Genomic DNA, 27,227 nt, shown 5'->3' with positions numbered 1-27,227 from the left:
ATATATATCATTGAAAGTTCAGATGTCGATCTCTTGCAGTGATGGAAGATGGGTCTTTTTCTTGTATCTGTTGCAAGCTTTTTCAAGCTCCTTGGAACTAACTTTGTTTTTCTTTTTCAATTTACAGCTAACTGTTTTACCTTATTTCAATATCTAACCTTATCCCGTAATCATGTTTTGTCTTTCTCTCAGTGGATGAAGAGATATATGTAGGAACAAAAATGCTTGGACCCTCGATCGCTTCTTGGGTTTAAATTAATCCATTAGCTACTTCACAGAAGCTACAATCGAAGTATACTTATTTAAGAAAGGAAATAAAGTGTGTGTATATATAGTACTGCATATAATGAGTATTTCTGTAAACAAAAAGGAAAAAGGAATTATTATTACAGTACTGAGACAGAACACATCATCAGTGAATAAAAAAAAAAAAAAACTCCCTAATGAAATTGATATCCACCTTATTTAGATCACAAGATGAAAAAAATGCAATTCCCCATATACATGTAAATAATGTATATAGTATGTATAAACACCAAAAGAAATTTAAGTCTGAAACTCGAAGTTCTTTTTTGCTAGATAAAATTCTGAAACTTGAAGGATTAATTGCATTCTCAAAGTACATCTTTCCAGCTGGGGCCATCTGCTTCGTCATCCAGGAACTTCTCCCAAGCTTCGAAAATGGTGGAGGCCTGTGATTGGCCCCCGGAAGGGCATGTTTGGTTGATACAATTATTGCTTTCGGTTTGGTTGATACAATTATTGCTTTCGGTTTGGTTGGCCGTAGATCTTTCCACAGGGGCTGAAACCAAAGATGGAAGTGCATTTCCAAGCTGAGCTTCACAGTTTGTGTTCATGCTGCCATAGTTGAGGTCAACAAACTCAGCCGGTTGAAGCCCAGCTCCAAGCAACGCCATTGGTTGAAACCCAGCCGGAAAATTGTTGAATACTTGATCAGGGCTGGTACCCAATAAGTTAGGAAAATCAAATTGTGAAGTACCAAAATAGGGTTTCAAGGAATTGTTTTCTGCTATATTTGGGAAGGGTGTTGATGAACTGGTCATGAGTTGAATTAGGGTATGAAGGAGCTGGATTTTGGCTAGTTGAGAGTGATCAATCTGTGAAGTGAAACTAAAAGCAGTGTTATCCTGCAGAGGGTTGATCAAATTGGCATAGTTTGAGGTGGACAAGAGACGAGAGAGATTGCCAAGTAGATTGAGATCATCTTGTATTGGCTTGTGTGTTTTTGGATCGATACCCTTTTGAAGAAGCTTCCTCCTCAGATGGGTGTTCCAGTAGTTCTTAATCTCGTTGTCCGTCCGGCCCGGGAGATGGGAAGCAATCCTTGACCACCTGCGAGTGTTGATGAATCTAAATTAGTTTGAATAAAGATTAATTATCTAGTAGATTATTATTACCATAATTGGTTTTTCTCAATCTTTAAGTACCAGCCTCTATAAATAGGCCGCTAGCGTCGACAGTTGAAATAAATAGAAATTTAGAGGATATATATTTTTCGTATATTTTGTTAACAAAGTGTGGTAGAAAGAACATTCTTTGAGCAATTAAACCTATCCCGTAATTATCAGAAGCAAATGGTAGAAATTACGCTATCAGCTTCAGAAGGCTACATGGCAACCCCAACAGAAAGCAAACAGAAGATTAAAGGAAATAAAAAAATTCTAATAATCCACAGGCCACAGCCAACAATAACATTTGACAGCAACATTTCTACATCTAATCATTATTATTATTATTTTTAAAAAGAACTCAGTTTCTGAACTTCGGAAAAAAAATGCTACTAAAGACTCAGTACGTAGCATGTATGTAATAAAAAATTTGGACGGATTTTTAACTCTACAAGAAATTTGACAATCAGCGATCGACGAAACTTTTTGTCGCTGAAGTGGAGTTGTTGGTCGCTGTATCCTTTTTTGGAGAGGAAAATGATAAATTTTCTGCAAAAAGAATGCGTTTTACGTACGTACTTGTTTCCGAGAACGGAGTGGAGGTCGATGATGGCCTGGTCTTCTTGATCGGAGAACTTTCCTCTCTTGATATCTGGCCGGAGATAATTAGTCCATCGCAACCTGCAACTCTTTCCACATCGGTTGAGGCCGGCACTCTTGGGCAGAGCTCGCCAGCTTCCATGCCCGTGTTTGTGAATATAATCAACGAGCTTCTGGTCTTCTTCCGGCGTCCATGGCCCCTTCTTTAGGCCTCTGTCATCGCAGCATGGAGATCGACCCATTTTCAGTAAACAAATGGCTGAAAAGGGAGAGACTGATTTGCTTGGATATCTTGCAAAGATACGGTAGTTTTTATAAGTGCATGGAGAACGTAATCGAGTGAGAGAAAGTCAATTCCCTTTTTTTTTACATACTCTCCGCCAAAATTCTCCAGCGACAAGGCAAGCTGCTTTATGGTAGTCAGAGTTTATAGATTAATATTAATTAAGTTAAGAAAAATTAATCTCATATATATATATATATATAAGAAGGCTAGCTAAAGGTGAAGTCGCCTAGCAACCATCTTGTCTTGAAGGGAGAAAATGGGAAATTAAGTGGATTTGGAGGTTTATGGTTAGGTAAAGCTAATGTCATTGGTGGACAGAGATGGAAATAACCCACATTTCTTATGGTTGTACTTGTGTGGAAGAAGCAACCATTATGATTTTATTATTTCACACTTTTCATATCATAATGGACATGAGGAAGCAACCATATATGCATTATGATCTTATTATTTTGCCTAACATTATTTTTTAAGTTTTGAGATTTTAATTTAGAAGGGTTCTTTTTTTTTGAGCCCAACAAAATATACAACAAGAATTTCAAGTATTTAGTCCCCTGAAATTGTCCCAGTGATCAGTAAAGAGTGGTGGACGACTTGAATTTTCAAGTTCGAATTCACTTCCAATACAGTTATTATGGATTAGACTCAGATTTATCTTTACTATAAAAAATCGTAAAACTGAATAACGAAAATCCTTGCAAAAAAGAATATCCCAAGAATTTTAAGTATTTATATCTAATAATCTCATTCATAAACTTTTTTAGAACCACTTGTTAGATGATTCACACTTTCTAGATAGATTTGATAGAATGATAGGCATCTACCCCCAATAAACTTATGGATCATATGATTTAGACACTACCAAGCTACATAAAGTGGATTTGAGAATGCTTCCAAGAAAATTCAAAGACTCAATCTCACACGATAAATAGTGCACTTTTGACTGTTAGTATAACTTATTAAGGATTTTAATGGATCGCAAATTTAACTATTTACGTACCTGTTTTAGTAAATTTTAAATAAATTTAACGTCTATATATCAGTTTTTATACTTATTATAATTTTAAATGGATAATTAATTAGGGATCATTGCCAATATCAGATTGCCTTGAATCACGTCCTCGTTGGTCCGAGTCTTTAAAAAACCATACTTTTATGGCCTACAAGATGTGTTAGGTGAGAAAAATAAGCAGGTCTACTCCATTTTTTATTTATTTATAATGACATATATACGTGTTATCTTATAACATGACATTTCCCTCGACAAGCCTCAGAATTTACGCACCCAAAGCGTGTCACGCTCTCAGCGGCAGGGACATCAATGCATCTGTACTGTTTGATTTATGTCCCAACTCATAATTACTATATATTAATGAGATTATATATAATGTAATTGATAATATTATTTATAATTCACATATTGTATGACAGTGATATTTTATATAAAAATCTTATTAAAATGTTACAACATTAATAATATTTGTACACAAATGTCTTGTAGTTTAGAAATTATTTTAAAGGTCTTTCTATATATGCAAGAACCAATTGATTCTGGATGAGATCAACCTCCAAAAACCCATCTCCAGCACCATTGTTCGAAACAAGAAATTCTAGAATTAGAAATCAACCCCGAAGGAGTGAGAGAGAAATGAAAAATAACAAGAACAAGAAGTAGCAATAATGAAAAAGTCGAGACCTAACTTCTACAACCCATGGCAACACCACCACCATCGATCCACTCTGTTGCTTCCTCCATCACTAAAATGAACCCATTTAGAATGAATTGAACCCAAATTTTGCTTTTTTTTTAGATTGATGTGAGGAAATTTGATCTTTCCTTTCGATTATTTCATATATAATGATAAGAAACAACAAGGAACATCAAAATATTAGAAATGATAGTGCAAATCTAGAACTTATAAGTTGAAAGATGGGTTCTAATTGTCGGAACCCATTGTCTAGGAATGGGCTTTAGCATTATCTTCTTTTTTTTCTTTTTAAAGTTTTTACTTTTATTCTTATTAAATTTTAGTTAATTTAACTTAATTTATGTTAATCCTAATCTAATTATTGAAGTTAGTAACAAAACATTGTTTTGTGAAAACTTAAATCACACGAATTTTCATAGTCATTTCTAAACCACAAAGGATCTCCCTGCTAATGAGCAAAACTATAAAAAATCTGAATGCAATTTACTCCAATTTAATTAATGAACTAAATATTTATTTAGCAGTAAACATCTGTTAAAAATTTGTGTTTACCGAAATTACCCTTGATTTATTGGTTTAGCTAGCTTGGTTAATTAATTAATTAAGAAGATTTTTTGTGCCACATTAAGCGTACAAGGCAAGTTTATGGACATCGGTCGCTTCAGAAATAAATTACCGAAAATTGTAACATCTTTGTAACTAACGACTAGCTATGATGGATACTTTGTTTTCTAATAAATGAATACAAAATCTTAATATTTTTCTCACAAATTAAGATACTCTAAGTAGTGTTGTTAAGATCTTGTTTAAGCTATAGCTTCGACCCTTCAATTATCCCCAATAGAATAATTGCCGTGACATGATCAAAATGGTCAGCTATTGTGTCACTTTGTCTCCATGTTTCTCTGTATAGTTTCATACCTGTAATTAGAAACCATATATTTGTTGATTAAAATTGAGTTTAGTTGTAAACACGCAGCAGCCTGTAACTGCTCCTATTGAATGTCGATGATCCCGTGGCATCGAAGCCAACGCCCAGAGGCCTCAGGTTTTCCTTCCTAATAAATACTCCCCACTTGTAGTTTTATTCAAATTCAATACAAACATAATGGTAAGCATGAAATAGACTAATGCAAAGCTAAAACTTTAATTTAAGTATAAAAAAATAAGGTAGTGTTCGTGTTTTTATTTTTAATTTTGTATTTTGAGTGTTTATTTTAAAATATATATTTTTTTTGTTATTTTATTTATCAAAACAGAACACTAGAAAACGTGTTTATTTCCATTTCCAACGACAAGATTGGGTTTGATCTAAAAATTAATTTCTAAACTTTTATCCACTGATGATTTCAATAATCAGGATCGATCATTGGCTTCACCTTACTACGGTAACCAATATACCAAAAAATGGGTTAGATCATTATATATCTAACTTTTAATTTTTGGCCTACACACCTCCGCGAATATATACATATATATAGATACACACAACGATGTTAATGAACAGAGAGAGAGAAAGTTGATTTGGACAAAAAGGGCAGAGAAGATGAAAAGGCAATGGCCGAAAATCACAGAGGAAGCGGAGATGCAATCGTTGTGGTGCTTCACAATGGCTAAGCGTAGTGGCGAAGGAAGCGATGGTTCGGTCTTAGTGATGGTTATCGAGCAATGATGGTGACGTAGATGTGATGACCGGAAAGGCCTTGGCCATTGATGGCAACGGCGGTGGCTGGCAGTCGAGAGAATGAAGAGGATGGGAAGATGGTAGAGTAGGTAGTGGTTGCACGCACACGCACAGAGAGGGGGGGGGAGGGGTTGTCCGTTTTTCATATTTTAAAATTTTTAGCGTGTTTTGATCGGAAATACACAAAATAACTTTTGTTGTTATGAGTTTTTTTTTATAATTTTTTTTATTTTTAAAAATGTGTTTTTGAAAATATGAAAATAACCAAATTTTTACTATTTTAAAAAGTTAAAAATTAAAAATAATCTAAAAACAACAAAAAAAACCTGTCTTAATATTATTATTATATAATAGGATTGAATTTCGTGTATAAAAAAGAATCTGATTGATAAGGTGTAGTCCATTAATAATTATTAGGATGATAGACGGTGAAAACTCTAAGTAGTTGCGTTATGTCTCATATCCCTATTCATATTTCCTATTGATGACCAAACGAACTTCCATCTAAGATTCTCTAATTCTATATATTTATTGCTCATTATTTTAGATTTTTAAATAATTTTATTAGTTGATAATAAATATATCATGGTTTAAAATATTTAATCAATTAATAAAATTTGAAATCATATTGTATATCATGAATTATATTTAAATTTGAAGAGTTATTGTAAGCTTCCATGTGACAATGTTATTCAGTGAAATCATATTGTATATATATTTTTAGTGAAATCATATTCATATATATAAAATATATACCATATCATATTATAATTAATTTTATTTTTATTTGAACTATAGATAATTTTGAACGAATTTTTAATAAATTCGACTATAATTAAAAAAATAAAATTGAGACTAACATATTTAAATTATGTTTCAAAATACATAAAAATAACTTAAAACATTTAAACTCGCCCATTGTTCAGGATTTTAGCTAATTTGTTAATTAAAATTGAGTTTAGTTCTAATAATGCCGGTGCCGCCGCCTCTAACTGCTCCTTTTGAATGTTAATGATGGGAAGCGAAGCCATGGTTCGTTTGCCTGCCCTCCACCACAAACAGAATCCCTTTTTCTATGATTAGGAATTCAGCGTTGAAGCCAACGCCAAGAGGACTTGCATCTTCTATTTGTTCCTCTCCCTCCCCCTGCTTCTTTCATTCAAATTCAATTCAATTCAAACATACATAATAGCTAGTAGCTAGCAAGCATGCAATAATTGACTATTCATGCAAAAGCTAGGTAATCGTATTAATTATTACATACTTCGTGTCCATTTTTTATGATCCGATAATATATGATATATGAGTGATGATATTAACTCACTAAATTAGAGTAAAACGTCGTTACTTATCATAATTGTATATATACATTTAACTTAATTATATAGTAAGTTAGAATACGAGAGGCCATATTGTTTTGTTCAAGGTTGGCTCAAGGGTACGGGATCCTTAAGCCAAAACTAATTTAGGGACGGTAGATCTTGGCTGGCAACAAGAGAAAAAGAGAAGACATGGTAGTCCGATGATTGAAGACAAGCGAGAGGCCTTTGGTCAACAATTGGCAATGGCGTCGCCAAGAGGCGAGCGAGGCGATCTTTTCTCTATTCGGCCGTCGTTTGTGTTTGCACAAACACAAACGGTGAATCGATCAACCATTGTCTTTTTCCTTTTTCCATCTCCCTTAGTCTTTGTCGCCATCTCCTTCCGAGTGGTTGGCCATCGCTGACTAGTTGATTCTTGAAACTGGGCCTAACATTTTTTTGGGGGTCTTCTAAATTGGGTCTGTTTCCATTGCCGCCTTTCTCTTAGTGATTAGTCCCCGACGACCACTTAAACTTGGAAGCTGGTCAGAAATTTTTTGAGAGCCCTCCTTGTTTTAAGAACCCTAAGCATAGGCCTTAGGCCTTAGTCATCTATAGCTTGAGCCCGCCCTAGTTTTGTCCACATATGTATGATTGGTGTGGTTAAACAGTGAACACGTACGGCGTGTTGGCTAGAAAATAGTAAGAAACACAGAGAGTCAAATTACGCAATCGATTTGTTCTTAACCGCACCAATCATTCATCAGAACCCTTAAATCTCGTTGACTCCACTCAGCCATATATATGATATATATTAGTTTTCATTTCTATTTATTTATTGTATAAAGTGTCAGTGTCAGTGATCATGAATATTATATCAAAGTCAAATATCTGTCTGCTCTCAACAAATATATATTTTAGTCATGCTTTTCTTTATTTAAATATATTCAACTTTTTTTTATTATTTTAAATACAATCTTTAATTATATAATTTTAAATTAATTATATTCTTATTTTTTTATTATTTTAATTATACTCTTAAACAATACAATTTCGAGTATTAGAGGTGTAATTGTCTTGAAATTATATAATTTAGAGATATTTTTAAAATAATAAAAATTTTAAATATCTAAATAAAAAAAATAGTTAAAATATGTATTTTGTCCAATAAAATCATACAGAGACCACATGCAAGGCAGATTAATTATATATTAAATTAATATCCATGGGCACATGGTTTAGAAGTTTTATTTATTTTTTTCAGATTTCTTACGTTAATTTACAATTATGAGTGAATCTAAAAGTTTTTTTCCTATCTTCTAAGGGTTATTGTATTTTATACCTAAAATATAAGATAAGGAAAAATAAAAATAAGATTACTTTTTTATTAATTAGTAATAAATACACTTTATTATCACACACCAACACTAATCAATAAAAATGAGAGACAATATGACTCAAAATACCTATATTATTAGAAAAATAATAATAATAATAATAAAATATTATATCTATGTTATTATACCCATATTATTTTTAAACAAAGTAATTTAGTGAATTAATTTTAAAAAAATATTATTAGAAAAATAATTTCAAAATACCGATATTTAAGAAATAAAATAGATAATTCATTACACTTTTGTTGCATTTTGTGCATAATTATAATTTCCCCTTAAATCAAGCTTTCATGCAATGACTCAATATATAGCTATATATCAAGCTTTAATTTCAATGAGATCGATTATATGAATTTTACATTATCAATCACTTCTATCATAATTATATATTCTCTAAAAATTATATCTTTTCTAACACTTTTATATCTCATATCACAGTTTGAGTTTACAATCATATCTTACTTAATCTTTTTTTACATCTTTTATGAAAGAACTTTCTTTTTCTTTTTTCTTCCTTTTTGACTTGACAATGAGATAAGCCGACTCAAATAAAACTTAAAGATTAATTTATAATACATCTTTTTAATATCACTAACTAAATCTAATTATTAGCCCAATATTAATGAGGAACCCCACGAGAATTAAGTGATCGAGTGTGACCATCGACCACTAATCACTTCACTAAAGAATCAGGAGTAGATCTAGGAAAAGATTAGACTAAACTCTAACTCGTGCCAACCTCAACCCTTAAATAAATATATACATGTAAAATGTCAGACTCTAAATCTGCAGATGAAGCCTATGCCAGTGCCAACTCTTAGTAGATGAAGCCCGTGGCAGCCTCTGCAAACAATATATAACACACTAGAAGATGATCCAACTTATCACCCCCAATGTTGCTGAAGACATTTTTTATTCCATCCAGTGTCCTCACATGAACTTGTTACATATATATGATGATCGAATGAACAGGATAAAAGGGCCCGTACGTATTTGGAGAAATAATTAATGGGTACGTAGCTGCATATATAACTCATCCTCCTAATTAATTGGCATGACTTGTGAGCTGTGTTGGCAGGAGTTAGCTCCAGGTTTCTTATTCCCATCAACAAACGATACAGAGTTACATCACTCTGGTCATTAGTCAAATGGGAAGTTAAGAAGGTGGTGAGATTTGCTGGGGATTTTCCTCCATTCTTACCTCATTACTTTCATTAGTTGATCACAATCGATCTCTTCACCTACTAAAATACATAATAAGCCTTTATATTTCTATGCATCATGGGAATGCAATTAACACCCACTCACTACATTCCCCCGACTTTCATTTTTCTCCTTATTTTTATTTTTATATATATATATATATATCGAAATTTTAATTCACCAATAATCTCTGTTTATGATCTTAATTTAAATATATATATATATATATATTGTTTTCAAAAGTAATTTTCATAACCAATTCACCAAAAAACATTCACTTAAATTTAATTCTTACAATTATTATGACCAAACAAATTATATGTATAAATAAATATATGTTGCTTGTGAAACTATAAGGAGGTTAATTGTATGATGATTTTTTTTTACATTCATTAAATGGTCATTTAATTAATTTCAGTTTAGAAGGCGGATGAATTATGATTATAAGTCAAGCTGTTAAACTTCAAGGAAGCCACGCAACTTGGCCTGTCTATTTTAATCCTTCTACTTAATGGAAGCTTCGTAAAAGAGATCGAGGAGGCTGTCTCCCATGTCAACACAGTCGCTCGCAAGCGTGTTTAAACTGGCTTTGAATTTGAACACGAACCGTTTATTCATTTGGGCCGGGAAGGAACAGTTGCTCGATCGTGTTCCCTCCCTTTGACAATCTTTCATTTCGATCCAGTAATGTATAGTCCCGTCCTTCCCGCTAGAGTTACTGTCCGCTTTGCCCATAGAGGCATGCCATGGCCATGGGTGTGACATGCACCATCATATTTATCTCAAAACGGGACATAGTGAAAAAAGAGAGAATGATCATACATATACTGTTGGAAATATTTTGTGTGACCTATTATTAATTGTTAATAATTTTATTTTATTAAAAACAAACTTATAATATATATAGTCAATTATTTTTTAAAAGATGTGTACAGCATTTTCACTATTGATAGTGGTTTAACTAATTCAGAACTATGCGTATTTGAGCTTGTGCATTGTCCCCTCAATTTCTAAAATTGCCTTTGACCCCTTTATGTTATACATATAAATTATTATACCCTCTAATATCTGTTCCATAAAATAAAAAAGAAGGGCAATTAAGTAATGTTAAAAAAAAATTTTGATATACAAACTTGAGAGTTTTGACCGCTTGACCTAAGGTCTTAACTCCGCCAATGACCTAATTATTAGTGAGATGTGCGCATTGTTTTTTTTTTTTTTACTTAGGTGTGACTTAAGAAAGAATATAGGTCATTATTTAATTAATTCGTAATAAGAGAATTATTAAATAAATATTTTAGTTACCACTAAGTCATTTCTCTACTATTTTAAATAATGATTTTGAGTTAGATGCCTTATGTGTTATATACTTGTCCCATTGAACGGCTCTTTGTCTAAAAAATAATAGGAGAAATATCTTATCATCTAAAATCAATTTTGATCTAAAATTCATGTTTGTGACCATTGTTCGATGCCAAATTAAGTCATATAAAATTTTATTCAATGACAAAACACAAATATATTATATCTCGTCTATATTTAATACTTTATATTCAACATTTCCCACGTAACACAATGTGTATTCGGTAAAGGCATGGTCTTATCTGAGTGGAGAAGGGGAGCAACTGGGTTGGTCATAAGTCAAAGCTCCGAGGTGATATTATCCCCACCCCAACAGCTCTAATATTAGCGGTAGTTTTCTATTTCTATATCTTAATCTGTTCTCAATTTCTGTTTCTGCTCGAAAACAGAAATCTGAAAACCAGATAAACAAATGGCAAACTAGAAAACAGACACTGTAAAAGAACATATTATACTTAACAACGCAGCCCGGCATTTGCTATTGTTGATCGTGTTGTTGCTGCTGCTGCAAGCTGATTAACTTGAAGTATGCCCCATCTTTGTTCTCTACAAGGCCAGAATGAGTCCCTTGGTCGACGATCCGGCCGTCCTGTAAAACCGCTATCTGGTCTGCATTTCTGATGGTGGAGAGCCGGTGAGCCACCACGACTGACGTCCGGTGCTTCATCAACCTGTCGAGGGCCTGTTGCACGACCCGCTCTGACTCCATGTCCAACGCGCTGGTGGCTTCGTCCAGCAGCAAGATTGCTGGGTTTTTGAGAATGGCTCGCGCTATGGCGATCCTCTGCTTCTGGCCGCCAGACAGCTGCACTCCTCGCTCGCCAACTCTGGTCAAGTAGCCATTGGGCAGGGCGCTGATAAAACCGTGCGCATTGGCTTGTTTGGCTGCCTCGAGGACTTCAACTTCTGTGGCTTCTTGTTTCCCGTATAGGATGTTGTCGTAGATGGATGTGGCGAACAATGCCGGCTCTTGTTGGACTAGGCCGATGTGCTTCCTGAGAGATTTCAGCTTCAGTTTCTTGATATCTTTCCCTGTCAGAATTTTGTCCAAGACAGAAGGTACGACCATTGAATAAAAATAAATTTAAGAGCTATAAAATTCATAAAAGGAGCCCCACATCACTGGTTAAAAAGGCTTGATATAATGTTGGTTGTGGTCATCATCATATCATAAAAGAGTCAAATGGAGTGAGGAGAATCAGAAAAGCTCACCATCAATCGTCACTTTCCCGGAAGTTGGATCGTAAAATCGTAGTACAAGGGCGAGGACTGAGCTTTTGCCGGAGCCACTCTGCCCGACTAATGCCATGCTCTGTCCTGGACGAACTCGTAAGCTGAAGTCCTTGAAAATTGGTACCTCAGGCCTCGAAGGGTAGCTAAACCGGACACCTCTCAGCTCGATTCGACCGTCAACACTTGTTACCTCCTCTCCGATATCACTTCTTATCTCTGTCTCTCGGTCAAGCACCTCAAAGATTGATGCCACCATTTGGTTCCCCTTTAGGAGGTCTGGAGCCATTGCCAGAGTCTCACCCATCGCCAACGCTGTCACAATCAAAACCATGAACGATTTCATGACCGATTTAAAGCTTGCAATCTCCTTTCCCATCAGAACTGAACCATACCTGCATAAAGTTCAGAGGATTAAGTGAGTTAAAGGGAAGTTTGCCTATTAAAACAAGGTTGAGCATTCTTTGGTCGATCAGTACTTGTTCCAGACACCAAATGTATCTTACAATTCCTAGTTTTTGACAAAAATAGAAAACAATGGAGCTACAACTGCATACCATAAAGCAAGGGCATAGGATGAGAAGATGAAGAACTGAGAGACTCCATAGAATATGCCAGCAATCTGACCACGAGTAAATGAACGTTTTGAAGGCCCAACAAGTTCTCGAGCATAAAGGTCAAGGACCTTCTCTTCGGAACAGAATGCAGCAATTGTGCGGATGTTACTCACGGATTCACCAGCAAGCATGTTAGCTCTGAGATAGGCCTTACTCAAGTTGCCACCATAGCCTTTCATGAACATTTTCTGAGACAATCTGAAACTGAGTGATCCATATGGATTATACTTTAATTTGCAAACTAACCATGGAAGGGGGATCATACCTCGCTGAAATGACCGCTGATGATCAAGGGATACGTGGCCAGGACAACAAGAGTGAGCCTCCAGTTCAAGATGAAAGCAATGACAAAGGAAGTAACAACCAAACTAAGATTTTGTAGCAGAATTGTAGAGCGATCAACAACCATACTTCGCAGTAAAGTTGCATCACTCTCTAAACGGGATGCAAGCATGGAACTTATGTTGCCAGCCTCATCAAACCATCCAATCTCGTTCTTTAGCATTGCTGCAACCAAGCAAGCAGAAAATTTAATCCCAAAAAAAAAAAAAAGAACTCCTCATCTGCCCAAAACCATTTTGATTGTTTGAAACACGTTAATACTTTAATTGCTTTGAAAGTAATGCTGCTGAAAAAAAAAAAAAAAAACTAATTGCTGTTTAAGCATCATAAGAACAATATTGAATCTTCATTCACGGGTAACATAATGTTTGCAATATCGGGGGGGGGGGGGGGTGCGGCAGGAGAACATTTTTGACAGGTAAATCTTTTTGTACTCTTTAATTTCCTCTCTCCTCTCTCACTCTTGGAAGGATCAATACTAGTACAATCAATTGATAGTCATGTTCTTACCAGAAAACATCATTTCTCGCACACGAAGAGTAAGCCGCTCTCCAACGATTCCAAAACAAAGGTGTGCAATGGCATGAACAATAACAGTTATTGCAGCACCACCACAGAAGAGGAGTGAAACCTTCTTGACTTCGTGGCGTGTTGTGTCCCAGTCCATGTAAAAAGACACAAGAGCCTGAGTGACACCGAGAGCAAAAAGAGGCATCTGTGTTCCAGCGATAAATGCACAAATTGTGCCAAGAACCCCGTATGACCAGTCAGGGACCAGCATGGAATACAGTCTGCCACTAGACACTTGAGGTGGCGGGACAACAGTCTCTACTCCATCAGCTCCAATTCGGCCAACAGATAATTTATCGGAGTGAAAACTTGCCCCATGGCTTGTGGTTCGTGACAATTCACGAGAATACTTGACGCTACAAACGTAAACAAAGTAAAACAGAAAACAAGATGTTGATGTACACAAGAAATTTTTCACAATATTAAGGAACTAGAAAATTATGGCAATTTAGCTGACCAAGAAAGCATTACTTAATATCCCAAGTACCACATATGGCTTCAATGCATCATTGTTAAGTTTGATGCAACAATGTTACCTAGCATTTGAGTGCGAAAAAACAAGCACCCAATATTTTTGAGAAATTTTAGCACATGTACCTTACTTGCCTTCCCAAAGTTGGACCTTGTGAAGGAAGACGATGCAAGGAAGCTGCTTCTTGGAGTTGAGCAAGCGATGCATAGGCACCATTTGGTTTCAAAATGAGCTCATCATGACTTCCTGTTTCAATTATCTTCCCGTTCTGAACAACTGCAATTGTATCTGCATTTCTAATGGTAGATAGTCGATGTGCCACAATTACAGTTGTCCTCCCCACCATCACACGGTCTAGTGCCTGCTGCACGCTCTTCTCAGACTCTGCATCAAGTGCACTTGTAGCTTCATCCAGCAGAAGAATAGAAGGATTTTTTACTATTGCACGTGATATTGCAATCCTTTGTTTCTGTCCCCCGGATAGTTGTATTCCCCTTTCCCCCACCTGCATATAAACTTCCAGGGTTACGCTTAATGGTGGGGGGAATCCCATCTATAGACTCTCACTTAAACCTTGCTTATGTGTTCTTCGATGGCTAAGAAGAAACAATTTTAGGTACTTTACAAGCCACAGAAACATTAGTAGTTGCTGACTAACTTTTGGCAGCAAAGCAGGTCCAAACAATATTAAAGATTAAGAAGAAACAGCCACCGAATAGGTTAGTAGCAAACAGAAGTCTGTCTTTGTTTAAGTTGCTTTTCAATCTCAAACCATTTGGATGTGCAAATAAGTAGTGTCTAGTTCCGCATACCTGAGTTTCAAATCTATCAGGAAGGTTGTTGACGAAAGTGATGGCCTCTGAAAGTTTTGCCGCACCGGGTAATCTCTTCGAATGTGGCATCTTCCTTACCGTAGAGGATGTTCTCCCTTATGGTGGTGGCGAAAAGAGCAGGCTCTTGATTAACTAGCCCAATCTGTTGCCTTAGCCACTTGAGATCAAGCTCCCTGATATCAGTTCCATCCAATAGTATGCTTCCTGAGAGGGGCTCATAGAAGCGCTCAATCAAAGATATAACCGTGCTTTTTCCCGAACCGCTCCCTCCCACAAGGGCTACAATCTTCCCAGAAGGTATATCGAGAGACAACTTGTTGAATATCATAACTTCAGGCCGAGATGGGTAGCTAAAACATACGTCCTTGAACTGTATATGGCCTTCCAGTTTTCCCAGTTTCCTGCCAGTTTTTGAGCTGGCTCTGCTTATTGTATTTCTCTCTATCATTTCAAATATGGGATAAGCAGCTGCTTTTGCCCGGACGAAAGCGGAAATGTCTGGTGCTGCCTGTCCTAGTGACCTGATTAGCAACAAGAGCTTCACTCTGCTTATTTTGCTATGAAATTCTCTTTATCATTAGGCTTGGAATCAAAAGCCTTTATTCCTCTTTTAGCACGGCCATGACATTTAGCAGATTGCAGACAACTTAGAAGCACATTTGGATATGAATACGGGTAAGATACAACTATAGATATGGATGTGAAAATGTATGGTATTTTGAAACAAAATTAAGTATACCAATACGGCACCAACATAAAAATAAGGATATGAATGTGGCATGAATACAATAAAAAAAAAAGATAATATTTTGTAGAATGTAAGCAAGTAGAGAAAAGGTATTTTTCTTGAGTTGTAAACTCAATTTTGCTTTTTTAATTCTTCACCCAAAGGCCCTAGATATTTAAAAATTCTACCAAAAGTTTTCTAAAGACCAGCTGAAAATCCATTGTATTGTTGTGTCTATTACAGATCCAACTCATTCACAAATGATAAATGTATCATCTTACATATGTCCAATATTAAAAATAATAAAAATGAACTCCATTTCGGAATGTCTAGCAAGTATTTATGTGTTGAACACAAATACAACACCTCAAAAACAGTGTTGGTTCTTTTTTACAATTCACATGCCTTCATCACCAAACATGACGCACGGCGTCCCTTCCTTTATTTTATTTTAATAATTATTATTTAATCATTTTAGCACTTATTCTACTAGGTTTAGGAAGATTTAGTTATTTCTTTATTAGTCTAGGATTCCTTATTCTAGAGTATTTAGGATTCCTATTTTATTCTTACTTAATTTTACTTTTCCTTTTTTATTAGAATTTCTTTACCTCTTAGAAAAATGAATTTTAAAACTTCAACCCTATAAATAAGAAGGCCTAGAGTTTATTTTAGGATATATACGATCGTTTTCTCTAATTCTTGAGCCTTTGTGCTTGAGAGGGTTGGTCGATTATTTTCTTTATTTTGTCACGCTACACGCTATGTTACTATGTTAGATGGTATCAGAGCAAGATAAACGTTCATTCAAATGGTCGACAACAGAGTTATTAGCAATGGCCCTTTTGATGGTGGTTAGAGAGCTGAGGCCCCACGAGAGCAAGATCATGGGGTAGCGTTAAGCGCCTGGGAACAGAGAATGGATCTCAGGTTCCAACATTTGAAATAACGTTTTGAAGAAATTGCAGATTGACTTGATGCTCTAGGAATTGACGCAAACAGGAATAGGAACAAAGATAAGTGACTAGGAGAAGAGGCAGCTCATGGTCACCCTGTTGACAGACTTGTTCCTGCACGAAGACGTTAGGTCTACGTAGAAGACTCTTAACGACAATGAAGATTATGGATTTGTTGAACTAGTAAAAAAAGTTGGTCAAAGAAGAAAAGGCAATAATTATGAGGATAGGACACCAACGATTTTCTTTTAAGGGTAGAAAACCTCTGTTTCAATGGAAATTTAAATATTGAGGATTTTCTAGATTGGTACATGGAGATTCCAGAAGGGAAGAGAGTGCGACTGATAGCTTGTAGATTGAAAGTAGGTGTTTCTACATGGTAGGAAAGATTGCAAAGAAGAAGGAATTGTGAAGGAAAGGCACCTGTTCAAACTTGGTACAAGATGAAACAGTTGCTGATGAAGGATTTTCTTCCTCCTGACTATGATCATCAAGGTTAGAAGATTGTGCACAAATACACTGCAGAATTTATGCCACTGGTAGAGAGAAACGAACTTTAGGGAGACAGAGGGCCAACAAGTGGTGAGGTATATAGAGGGTTTAAAACCAATAATTACAGATAAAATTGGTGTGCAAGTGTTGCAGACCTTATTAGAAGCACGAAATATGGCAATGAAGGCCAAACTGATGCTATAGGAAAGGACCCAAAAGACTTTCAAAATTTATCAAACTACTGGAGAAAGAAGTAAACTAGTTCCAGAGTATAACAACTGCAACGATTGATACGGGGAGGATCGACAAAGAGACGATAAACCACTAGAAAAAAGACTATGAATCAGGGGAAGGATGGGCAAAGAACCCCAAACCCTTATGCGAAACTGATACCTAGGAAGTGTTTCAAGTGCAACCAACCAGACCATCGTTCTAGTGTTTTGCCCATGCAAAAAAGCCATGAATATTGTGGAAAGATAAAAGGAAGTGTTGGTGTCCTGCCCATTTAAAAAAAATAAAAATAAAAGGGATGAGAGGTGGGAATAATGGGGAAGTGGAACACACATCTTAGTGGATACATGTGGTCTTCACCCACCCACAAATGCCATGGAAACTTGCCTATAAATAGCATTGGTTCAATGCTTGTTTGTATTATTCAAGAAGCAATAATAATTTTTGAAATAGAGGAGAGACAAGAAAGCTAAGATTTTAAAGTGAGGGTTTCTGAGAGTATGTCACTATATTTTTGTACCACTTAAAAGAGAGTACGTAGAGTGTGTGAGGATATTTGTAATTATTCTTATTATAGTGAAATGTTTCTCAGTGCTTGCCCCATGATTTTTCCTTCAATATTGGAGGATTTTTCACGTTAAAATTCTGTCTGATGATGGTTTTTGAGACCGACCACCACGTGCCACCTCTACGAATGGACCTCGAGAATCGGACCTCGGACTTGGCGATGTCGGACCTCGATGATAGGACCTGCAAGACAACGGAGGGGCGGGGCTAGGGTCCCCCGGGGTGGACTCCGACACTCAAATTAGTGTATAAAAAGCTCTACAACTCTCACAGTTGTTACTACTTGCATTTATTCTACTAATTTGAGTGTCGGAGTCCACCCCGGGGGACCCTAGCCCCGCCACTCCGTTGTCTTGCAGGTCCTATCATCGAGGTCCGACATCGCCAAGTCCGAGGTCCGATTCTCGAGGTCCATTCATAGAGGTGGCACGTGGTGGTCGGTCTCAAAAACCATCATCATTTGGCACCCACCGTGGGGCCGACGTCCAGACTCGCCAGCCTCTTCTTTCCCTACCTCGCGCTTCGGATTTCAACTCCTCACCTCGGACCTCGGTCTTTCCACCAGTATCACATGACTTTCGCTCCTGGCCATAGTTAACTACATGGCTCCCGGAAGAGACGTGACTCGTAGCCAAGCTAGTGCCAATCTAGAGGCCCAGCCACAAGGGAAGAATCCACCACCTCCGGCCAATCCAATGCCAGATGACCGACTCACCAGGCTGGAAAATTAGGTCCAACAGTTAACTGAGTTGTTGACTGATTATCTACTCCAGAATGAACAACATCGTCCACATGTGCCTTCTCAGCGGGAGGAGCACCAGTCACGTCCTCTTACTCAGGAGCCTTGTCAATCGCCAGTCGAGCCAGGAAATCCATCCCTCTGAGGCGACAGGATCTACTTCTTCCTCCTTACGAGAAGGAGGGACTCCGTAGGAGGGGCGATTGCGTTTCCTGGAGAGGCAAGTCCAGGAACTCAAGAGGGGAAAGGAAGAGCTGCCTCATCTCGGCTCCAACCAACCCCTGAGCAAGTGCTAAGGTGCAACTTGGATTTGATGGATGAGCCCCGAGGCCTAGCACGAATTCGACAAGCGGCGTATAATCAGCGCATTGCTAGATACTACAATCGACGAGTCCACGCTAGGAGTTTCATGCCAAGAGATCTTGTACTGCGACGGTTTGACATGAGTCATCCTCGGGACGCGAATAAACTAACTCCAAATTGGGAAGGACCGTACTAGGTGATGGAATCCTTAAGTCTTGGGGGCATATCGACTAGAAGACATGGAAGGTAAGCCCTTGAAGTATACCTAGAATGTGCAAAACTTATGGAAGTTTTATCAATGAGTAGGGGAATTTCCCGAACCTCTTTGTACTCTTTTTACGACTAATGGTAAGACTTCAGATTCTCTCCATCAAATAGCAATCTCACAAAGGCCAACATTTCGCCAAAGAAAAATCCAAGGGTCACAAACCCTAGGCCGTCCCCAAAGGTGGACTAATGGCCATGGAAAAACTCATCCAAGAGTCATGAGCCCTAGGCCGTCCCCAAAGGTGGACTAATGGCCACGGAAAAACTCTAGCCCAACACCCTCCTCCGCGAGGGAGTGGCTAAAATCCAAGGGTCAAGTACCCTAGGCTGTCCACAAGCCAAAGATGGACTAATGGCCGGAAGAAACTCAACACCCTCATTCGCGTGGGAGTGGCGACAATCCAAGGGTCACGAGCCCTAGGCCGTCCTCAAAAGTGGACTAATGGCCACGGAAAAACTCTAGCCCAACACCCTCATCCGCGAGGGAGTGGCTAAAATCCAAGGGTCACGAGCCCTAGGTCGTCCTCAAAAGTGAACTAATGGCCACGGAAGAAACTCAACACCCTCCTTTGCGACGAAGTGGTTAAAATCCAAGGGTCATGAGCCCTAGGCCATCCCCAAAAGTGGACTAATGGCCGGAAGAAACTCAACACCCTCCTTCGCGTGGGAGTAGCGACAATCCAAGGGTCACGAGCTCTAGGCCGTCCTTAAAAGTGGACTAATGGCCACGGAAAAACTCTAACCCAACACCCTCCTCCGCGAGGGAGTGGCTAAAATCCAAAGGTCAAGTACCCTAGGCCGTCCACAAGCCAAAGATGGACTAATGGCCGGAAGAAACTCAACACCCTCCTTCGCGTGGGAGTGGCGACAATCCAAGGGTCACGAACCCTAGGCCGTCCTCAAAAGTGGACTAATGGCCACGAAAAAACTCTAGCCCAACACCCTTATCCGCGAGGGAGTGGCTAAAATCCAAGGGTCACGAGCCCTAGGCCGTCCTCAAAAGTGGACTAATGGCCACGGAAGAAACTCAACACCCTCTTTTGCGAGGGAGTGGCTAAAATCCAAGGGTCATGAGCCCTAGGCCGTCCCCAAAAGTGGACTAATGGTCGGAAGAAACTCAACACCCTCCTCTGCGAGGGAGTGGCTAAAATCCAAAGGTCAAGTGCCTTAGGTCGTCCATAAGCAGAGGATGGACTAATGGCTGGAAGAAACTCAACACCCTCTTTGACGAGGGAGTGACGAGAATCCAAGGGTCAGGAGTCTTAGGCCGTTCCAGAGCCGAAGGTGGACTAACAGCCGAAAAAAAATTCAAAGCCCAGCACCCTCTTCTGCGTGGGAGTGACTAAAATCCAAGGGTCAAGAGACCAAGGGATCCCAGCCTGATCAGGGGAAATCCCAACCTGATCAGCCAGACTAAGGGATCATAGCCAAACCAGGGGAAATCCCAACCTGACCAGAGGAAATCCTAACCTGACCAGGGGAAATCCCAGCCTGATCAGCCTGACCATGGGAAATCCCAACCTGATCAGCCAAACCAAGGGATCCTAGCCAGACTAGGGGAAATCCCAACCTGATCAGGAAATCCCAACCTGGCCAGGGGAAATCCCAGCCTGATCAGCCTGACCAGGGGAAATCCCAACCTGATCAGCCAAACTAAGGGATCCTAGCCAGACCAGGGGAAATCCCAACTTGACCAGGGGAAATCCCAGCCTGATCAGCTTGACCAGGGGAAATCCCAACCTGATCAGCCAAACTAAGGGATCCTAGCCAGACCAAGGAAAATCCCACCTGACTAGGGAATCCCAACTTGACCAGGGGAAATCCCAACTTGACCAGAGGAAATCCCACCTGACTAGGGAATCCCAACTTGATCAGGGAAAATCCCAACCTGATCAGAGGAAATCCTAACCTGACTAGGGGAAATCCCAGCCTGATCAACCAGACCAAAGGATCCTAGCTTGACTAGAGAAAATCCCAGCTTGATCAGGGGAAATCCCAACCTGATCAGCTAGACCAAGGGATCCTAGCCAGACCCGGGGAAATCCCAACCTGACTAAGGAATCCTAGCTTGACCAGGGGAAATCCCAACTTGACCAGGCATAACCAAGTTCGAAGTGCAGGCTACAGATCCGAGGCCAGGAATACCCAAGTCCAAAGCTTCCACTCGCAAGGTCCATTTGTCGAGGCGGCGCATGGTGGTTGGTCTCACAGATCATCATTATTATTTGTCGAGTTAAAAATACTCTTATGCACATTGGGAAAAATCTACAGTCAAATAACCTTAGAAATTAAGTTACTCCTAGACTCAGCGTGATTCTCAGCTCAGCTCAAGGAGTGGGGGGCAAGTGATGTGGCATTATCTAAAATTACAAGAATACCCCTACGTACTAGTGGCCTCGCTCGCCACATGGATTGTCCGAGAGGTTGACACGTGGCAAGTCAACAATCTTGTGCAGAGTTTGAAAGATCCGAGCCAGTCCTCATCAGGTATAAAAAGCTCTACAACTCTCACAGTTGTTACTACTTGCATTTATTCTACTAATTTGAGCGTCGGAGTCCACCCCGGGGGACCCTAGCCCCGCCACTCCGTTGTCTTGCAGGTCCTATCATCGAGGTCCGACATCGCCAAGTCCAAGGTCCGATTCTCGAGGTCCATTCGTAGAGGTGGCACGTGGTGGTCGGTCTCAAAAACCATCATCACTGTCTTTTATATTTCTGCTTGTATTTTATTATGTGATCGAAAAATGTGATTATGAGAAACTTTCGCAGTTTATCAAATCTCTTTCCAATTTTTCCAACAAGAAGAAGAATTCTGTTGTGGTTCAGATAGAGAAGATGAAGAGTGTGAGAAGGATGATGAGGTGTAGGCATAGAGTTACGTAGTAAGAAGAATGATGTCGGCACCAAAGCAAGACGAAAAAATGTAGTGCCACCAATTCTTTGAACCAGATGTACTATCAACAACAGACTATTTTATGCCATTATTGATAGTGGGAGTTGCAAGAACATAATAGCCATAAAGGAGGTGGATACCTTAGGGCTAACTGTTGAGAAACATCCTAGTCCATATATTATCATATGGATTAAAGCGACTGAGAAAATCTAAGTCAAGGAGCGCTATAAGGTAGCTTTCTCTATTGGCAATTATTCTGATGAAGTATATTGTGATATTGTCGATATAGATGCCTATCATTTGTTGTTTGGAGGCCGTGGCAATATGATGTTAATGCACAACATTCTGGACGTGAAAACACATACAGATTGAAGAAAGTAAGAGTAAAATTTACACTGCTGCAAATGAAGAGTGAGCGCCCAAGGCTTCTAAAGTGGAGGGATGAACCTTCGTTACAATTATCCATCTAGGACGTGATTTTGACTTAACTTGTAGGGAATCAAAGGAAGTACATGCCTTGATTGTGAAGCAAATGCTGGTAGCTGAAGAAAGGGAGGAGCATCCGGGGCTGTTAAACCATTGTTGGAAGAATTTAGTGCAATAATGGCTGAAGATTTACCTGATGGACTACCACCAATGTGAGACATCCAGCACCATACAGACCTAATTTTTGGTGCAAGCTTACCAAATTTACCCCACTATAGAATAAGCCCAAATGAGAGCGAGATCTTGAAAGAGAAGGTAGAGGAGCTATTGCCAAAATGGCATTCAGGAGAGCATGAGTCCATGTGCAGCAAATTTATTAACATCAAAAGGAAAAAAAAAAAAGAAAAGGGATGACAGTTGGAGAATGTACCTGATATTGATGAGCCTATATACCTAGAGATTCAACAACAATTTGAGGATGATTTTTTCTGAAGTGGAGGGATCTAATGCAGGGCGTCCCTTCCTTTATTTTAATAATTATTATTTAATCATTTTAGGACTTATTCTACTAGGTTTAGGAAGATTTAATTGTTTCTTAATTAGTCTAAGATTCCTTATTCTAGAGTAATTAGGATTCCTAATTTATTTTTACTTAGTTTTCTTTTTCCTTTTTTGATTAGAATTCTTTTACCTCTTAAATAAGAAGTTTAAAATTTCAAGCCTATAAATAGGAAAGCTTGGAGTTTATTTTAGGACATACAAACATAGTTTTATTCCTTATAATTAAGAGTGTTTTCTTTAATTCTTGAGTCTTTGTGCTTTTGAGAAGATTAGTAGAATATTTTCTTTATTTTTTTATGCTACAAGCTGCGTCAAAACATGTATACTTCACCTATTACCACTTATTGGAATGAGTTTTGTCTTAAACTAAGCAAAAAATTCAAGAATGCGTCGTAGACACATCAAAACATGCTCATGCAATTCGGTATTCCACAATGCACAGACCAAGCACAGAGAGGAAGAGACAAAGCTCATTCCAAAGAGTGCTAGGAAAAGCAAGGACCTCTATTCATATTCTGCCTTCCAGTTCTCCAATTTAACTAGTGTAATATACGCGGTAGGAATGGAATGAGTCCATTCCCATGCGACAGTCAAAAGGAAGGCAGAGTAAGGAGCAGAGACTTACAGTCCAGCTATAACAACATTGAGCATGGTAGTGAAAGACTCTCCTCCATTGGCAATGTTCTTGTGGACGACAATGCTAGTGAACCAAACAAGCAACGACCACGAAAGAAAAAGGACACAGTGCAGGGTGCCTAGTCCGAGTCCCCTGGCTAGTCCTGCTTTCCTGCCATACTTATACGTTTTCAGGAGTGCTGTTCTGTATGATCTCACTGCCCTTTCCTCTCCCGCAAACGCTTGGACTGTTCTCACATTTCCAATCACCTGAGAATGGCACAAAATCAGGAGAGTCAGGAGAGAAAGAGGGCAACCATTAACATGCAGACTCATGAACAGAGGCTTCAAAGAGATATGAAGAAAGAGTACCTCCTGAGCAATTTCTCCGGCCTTGACATATGATTTTCGGACTTTGGAAATAAGGCCAGTGGTTACAAAAGCATAGACACCACCAGCAAGAGCAATTAAAGGTACGATGGAAAGAGTCACGAGACTGATCTGCCACACCCTCAAGAAGCCTATTGTGAAACCTGCTATAAATCGACTGATATAGTGCAGGAAGTTTCCCACCTGCATGACCCAACCATTCAATTTTGGCACAAGGCCATTTAATTATTTCGAGAACATATAAAATCATGATTTTAAAGATTTAAAACAAAAAAAAAAGAGCATAAAAACAACTGGAGTGGTTGATGTTGTTTTTGAAGGGGGTTGGAAATGAAAATGGGCATTGAAAAGTAATACAGATAGAAACCCTTTATATCTAAAGAGCATTTCGTGAGATCCTCTTCATCCTTGGGTTTGACAATTTTTCATATTACTTAAAAGGTACGGCATGTGACAAAATGAGATGTTAAGGAATGCACATGTATGGTTTATGACAAAGCTACATCAAAAATAAAATATGTGGCACCCACTTCACCTGCCTTAAAAACTGACTAGTCTTTAGTTAAATACAAGAATTAATATATAAAGTAAAATATGGCATACCTTCTTTATCCTGGCAAATGGGTTGGTTCAATATGCCAAAACAAGTCACTTAAACTATTTTTTTTTTTTTTTTTCTTTTTCTAGTCCACGGTTGTTCTATGGCCATGGCCCACTTTTTGGTGAAAAAGAATAAAAGAGGTCTCGGTGATCACTTTCTTTTTGGCTGCAAATTAAGGTTTGTACAGGAGGAATATTTGAAATGCACACAGAAATAGAATTCAATCAGGAAATAAGAGATTTAATCAAATGAAAAATAGCTTTAGTTAATAATTACAGTGCCCAGTGGCATATGTATAGATGGGGATGGGATGTTCCTGCCATCTTTTGGTAAATCTAGGGCATTGGGTCAGTAGGATAAGTTTGATATATGTATACATATATATGTGGCAGCCAAGCCATTAAGCCTCCAACTGCCCATCCCTACCTCACAATTTATATATATCTTATTCAACCCACACATAAATGCTGCCTGTGATAAGACATTTACTAATTACTAGTCCTCGAATCAACCCCAACAATTAAACCATTGTCAGAGAAATTCCCTCAAATTCAGTACCAGAAACGTCGCCAACCTTTCCTCAGGTTTCCAAACATATTAGAACCCATTCTTAAGCCATTTCCATGTTCAAAATTGCTGTGGCCAATTCCTGACTGATACTTTCACACGGAAGAGGAGGCGGTTATGCAAATCAAGAACAGCCAAATTGGACGTCGAATTGAGGATACTAACGGCGGGCAATCTATCTTGACAAAAGGACAAAAAGTAGTTCGAAAAGGAGACCCAACAGTTTCCCATCAGAGCCAGGAACTGCAACTCTCAGCACCCACCTTTATCATGCTTTCATTGAATTGGGTTTCCTCTTCTGGCAGTGAGACGAAACAAGAAGAAAAGAATTTTGAGAAAGAAACTCGATACCTTCTCAGAAATGGCGTCTTGAACGACGATGATGTCACTGGTAATCGCAGCAATCACTTCCCCGGTTGAAGCCTCGGTGTCGAAGAGCGTGATGTCTTGATTCAGCATCGACCGGAGATACGCCATTCTCATCTTCGCCGCTTGCCTCTCCCCAGTATGCATCCAACACGCCACCTCTATAATTTGTTAGTGAAAATGAATAGATTCTGTCATTCTCGTCAAAATCGCAGACTGATCACAGATTTAACTTGAGTTGAATAGGAGCAATATGATTTAGAGATGAAATAAATTCTCGGTTCATACCGGTCCATGATGAAAATAGTATAACCGCACTGAGATATAAAAAATCCAATGAGTACTGCAAGAACAGATTGCGAATCAACAGCTTGTGAGACGGAACAAAAGAAAGAAAAAAGAAGAGCATTGTACGTGATGAAAATAACTGAACTGGGTAATTTGTTCGTTTGTTTGTTTGTTCCTGGGCTTCTTTTTGTGCCAGGCTTCAATGGCCTTATACAAGGAATAACCTTATGATAGCGATCACAAGGCAATTCACCGGACAAATCAACTCTCATATCCCTCTATCCATTGAACATTTATATATATATATATATATAGATATATTTTATCAGGTGCCCAAATTTGTGGATATTAAAATCCATGAATCTTGGTGTTGCATATTATATTGTATGTATACCTTGGCTACTTTGTGGGAAGCAGCGGCGGGGAAGAGATAAGCCATGCCGATGACGTTGATCAACTTGCCGAAGAAAATGAAGAAGACGGGCACGGAGGCGCCGTGAACGCAGGCGCCGAGTGATCCGACGAGCATGAGCAAGTAGTCGTAGGAGTCGGCAAAAGAGAAGAGCTTAAGCAACGGAACTGACTTGGTCATGTTCTCTTTGGTCTTCGGACCATGGTCGCCGACGACTGGATTTTCTGTGCTCATTTCGGCAGGACAAAATGTGAGTAGAGGTTGAGCTTTGACGGGTGGACGAAGGGAATTGGGTTCTGGTTGAGAAGTAGAGAAGATTGGAGAAGTTCGGAAGATTTAAGGGGCTGCTGGAGAAATGGTTAGAGGAGCCATTAAAAGCTGAACTAATGACGACGGTGGAGTGTAGAGAAGTGAGAGAGAGAGAGAGACAGACAGAGACAGAGAGATTGATATATGAGCTTGTCATGTCACGACCATCCCACAAAAAAAGCCCGATGCAGTGTCTCTCGATATTTTAGAGAGATTTTCAGGTCTCTCTAATTTCTCTTCAAAATTTTCAGTAAAAAAGAAATTTATATAAGTTTATTGTTTTGTTTTGCTAATATTTATACTTTATTAAGGTCAAAATTATAGAGTTTTTTTTTTAAAAAAATTAACAATATTTTTCATAAATTATTAACACCTTAAAAATAAGTTTTTTAATGTTTAAAAAGTGTTCATAACTTTTAAAAAATAATTGATAATTTTATGAAAAATTATTAATAATTTTATAAATGTCAAACTAAATAACATTATTGTTTATTTTTGTCTT

General features: G+C 38.2%; 2 protein-coding genes across 2 annotated transcripts; both read right to left on the bottom strand.

Annotated features, from left to right (window-relative positions):
- Nucleotides 1–377: 377 nt before the first annotated feature.
- Nucleotides 378–2,411, bottom strand: LOC127812571 (transcription factor MYB53-like). The gene is made up of 2 exons (XM_052353000.1): nt 1,989–2,411; nt 378–1,353 (listed from the first exon to the last, which is right to left on the bottom strand). Exons 1-2 carry the CDS (start codon nt 2,249–2,251, stop codon nt 615–617), a joined length of 1,002 nt encoding a protein of 333 aa, XP_052208960.1. The 5' UTR covers nt 2,252–2,411; the 3' UTR covers nt 378–614.
- Nucleotides 2,412–11,144: 8,733 nt separating this feature from the next.
- On the bottom strand, nt 11,145–26,802 carry LOC127813409 (ABC transporter B family member 2-like). Its single transcript, XM_052354366.1, is given in 13 exon segments — nt 11,145–11,983; nt 12,164–12,576; nt 12,739–12,986; nt 13,064–13,305; nt 13,651–14,066; nt 14,308–14,687; nt 14,995–15,057; nt 15,059–15,536; nt 23,803–24,062; nt 24,165–24,365; nt 25,702–25,877; nt 26,005–26,059; nt 26,399–26,802. Coding segments are annotated over 13 exon segments (3,738 nt in total). The 5' UTR covers nt 26,651–26,802; the 3' UTR covers nt 11,145–11,429.
- Between the last annotated feature and the right edge of the window lie 425 nt (nt 26,803–27,227).

Source organism: Diospyros lotus, chromosome 11 (assembly GCF_014633365.1).
Source record: "Diospyros lotus cultivar Yz01 chromosome 11, ASM1463336v1, whole genome shotgun sequence".
Lineage (NCBI taxonomy): Eukaryota > Viridiplantae > Streptophyta > Magnoliopsida > Ericales > Ebenaceae > Diospyros > Diospyros lotus.
The sequence above is the reverse complement of the archived record's forward strand: the minus strand, read 5'-3'. Positions and strand labels throughout refer to the sequence as shown.

Coding starts and splice junctions, on each gene's coding strand:
- LOC127812571 (XM_052353000.1), bottom strand. CDS start 2,251: ATGGGTCGATCTCCATGCTGCGATGACAGAGGCCTAAAGAAGGGGCCA. Junction 1,354..1,988: donor CACTCCGTTCTCGGAAACAA/GTACGTACGTAA, acceptor CAACACTCGCAG/GTGGTCAAGGATTGCTTCCC.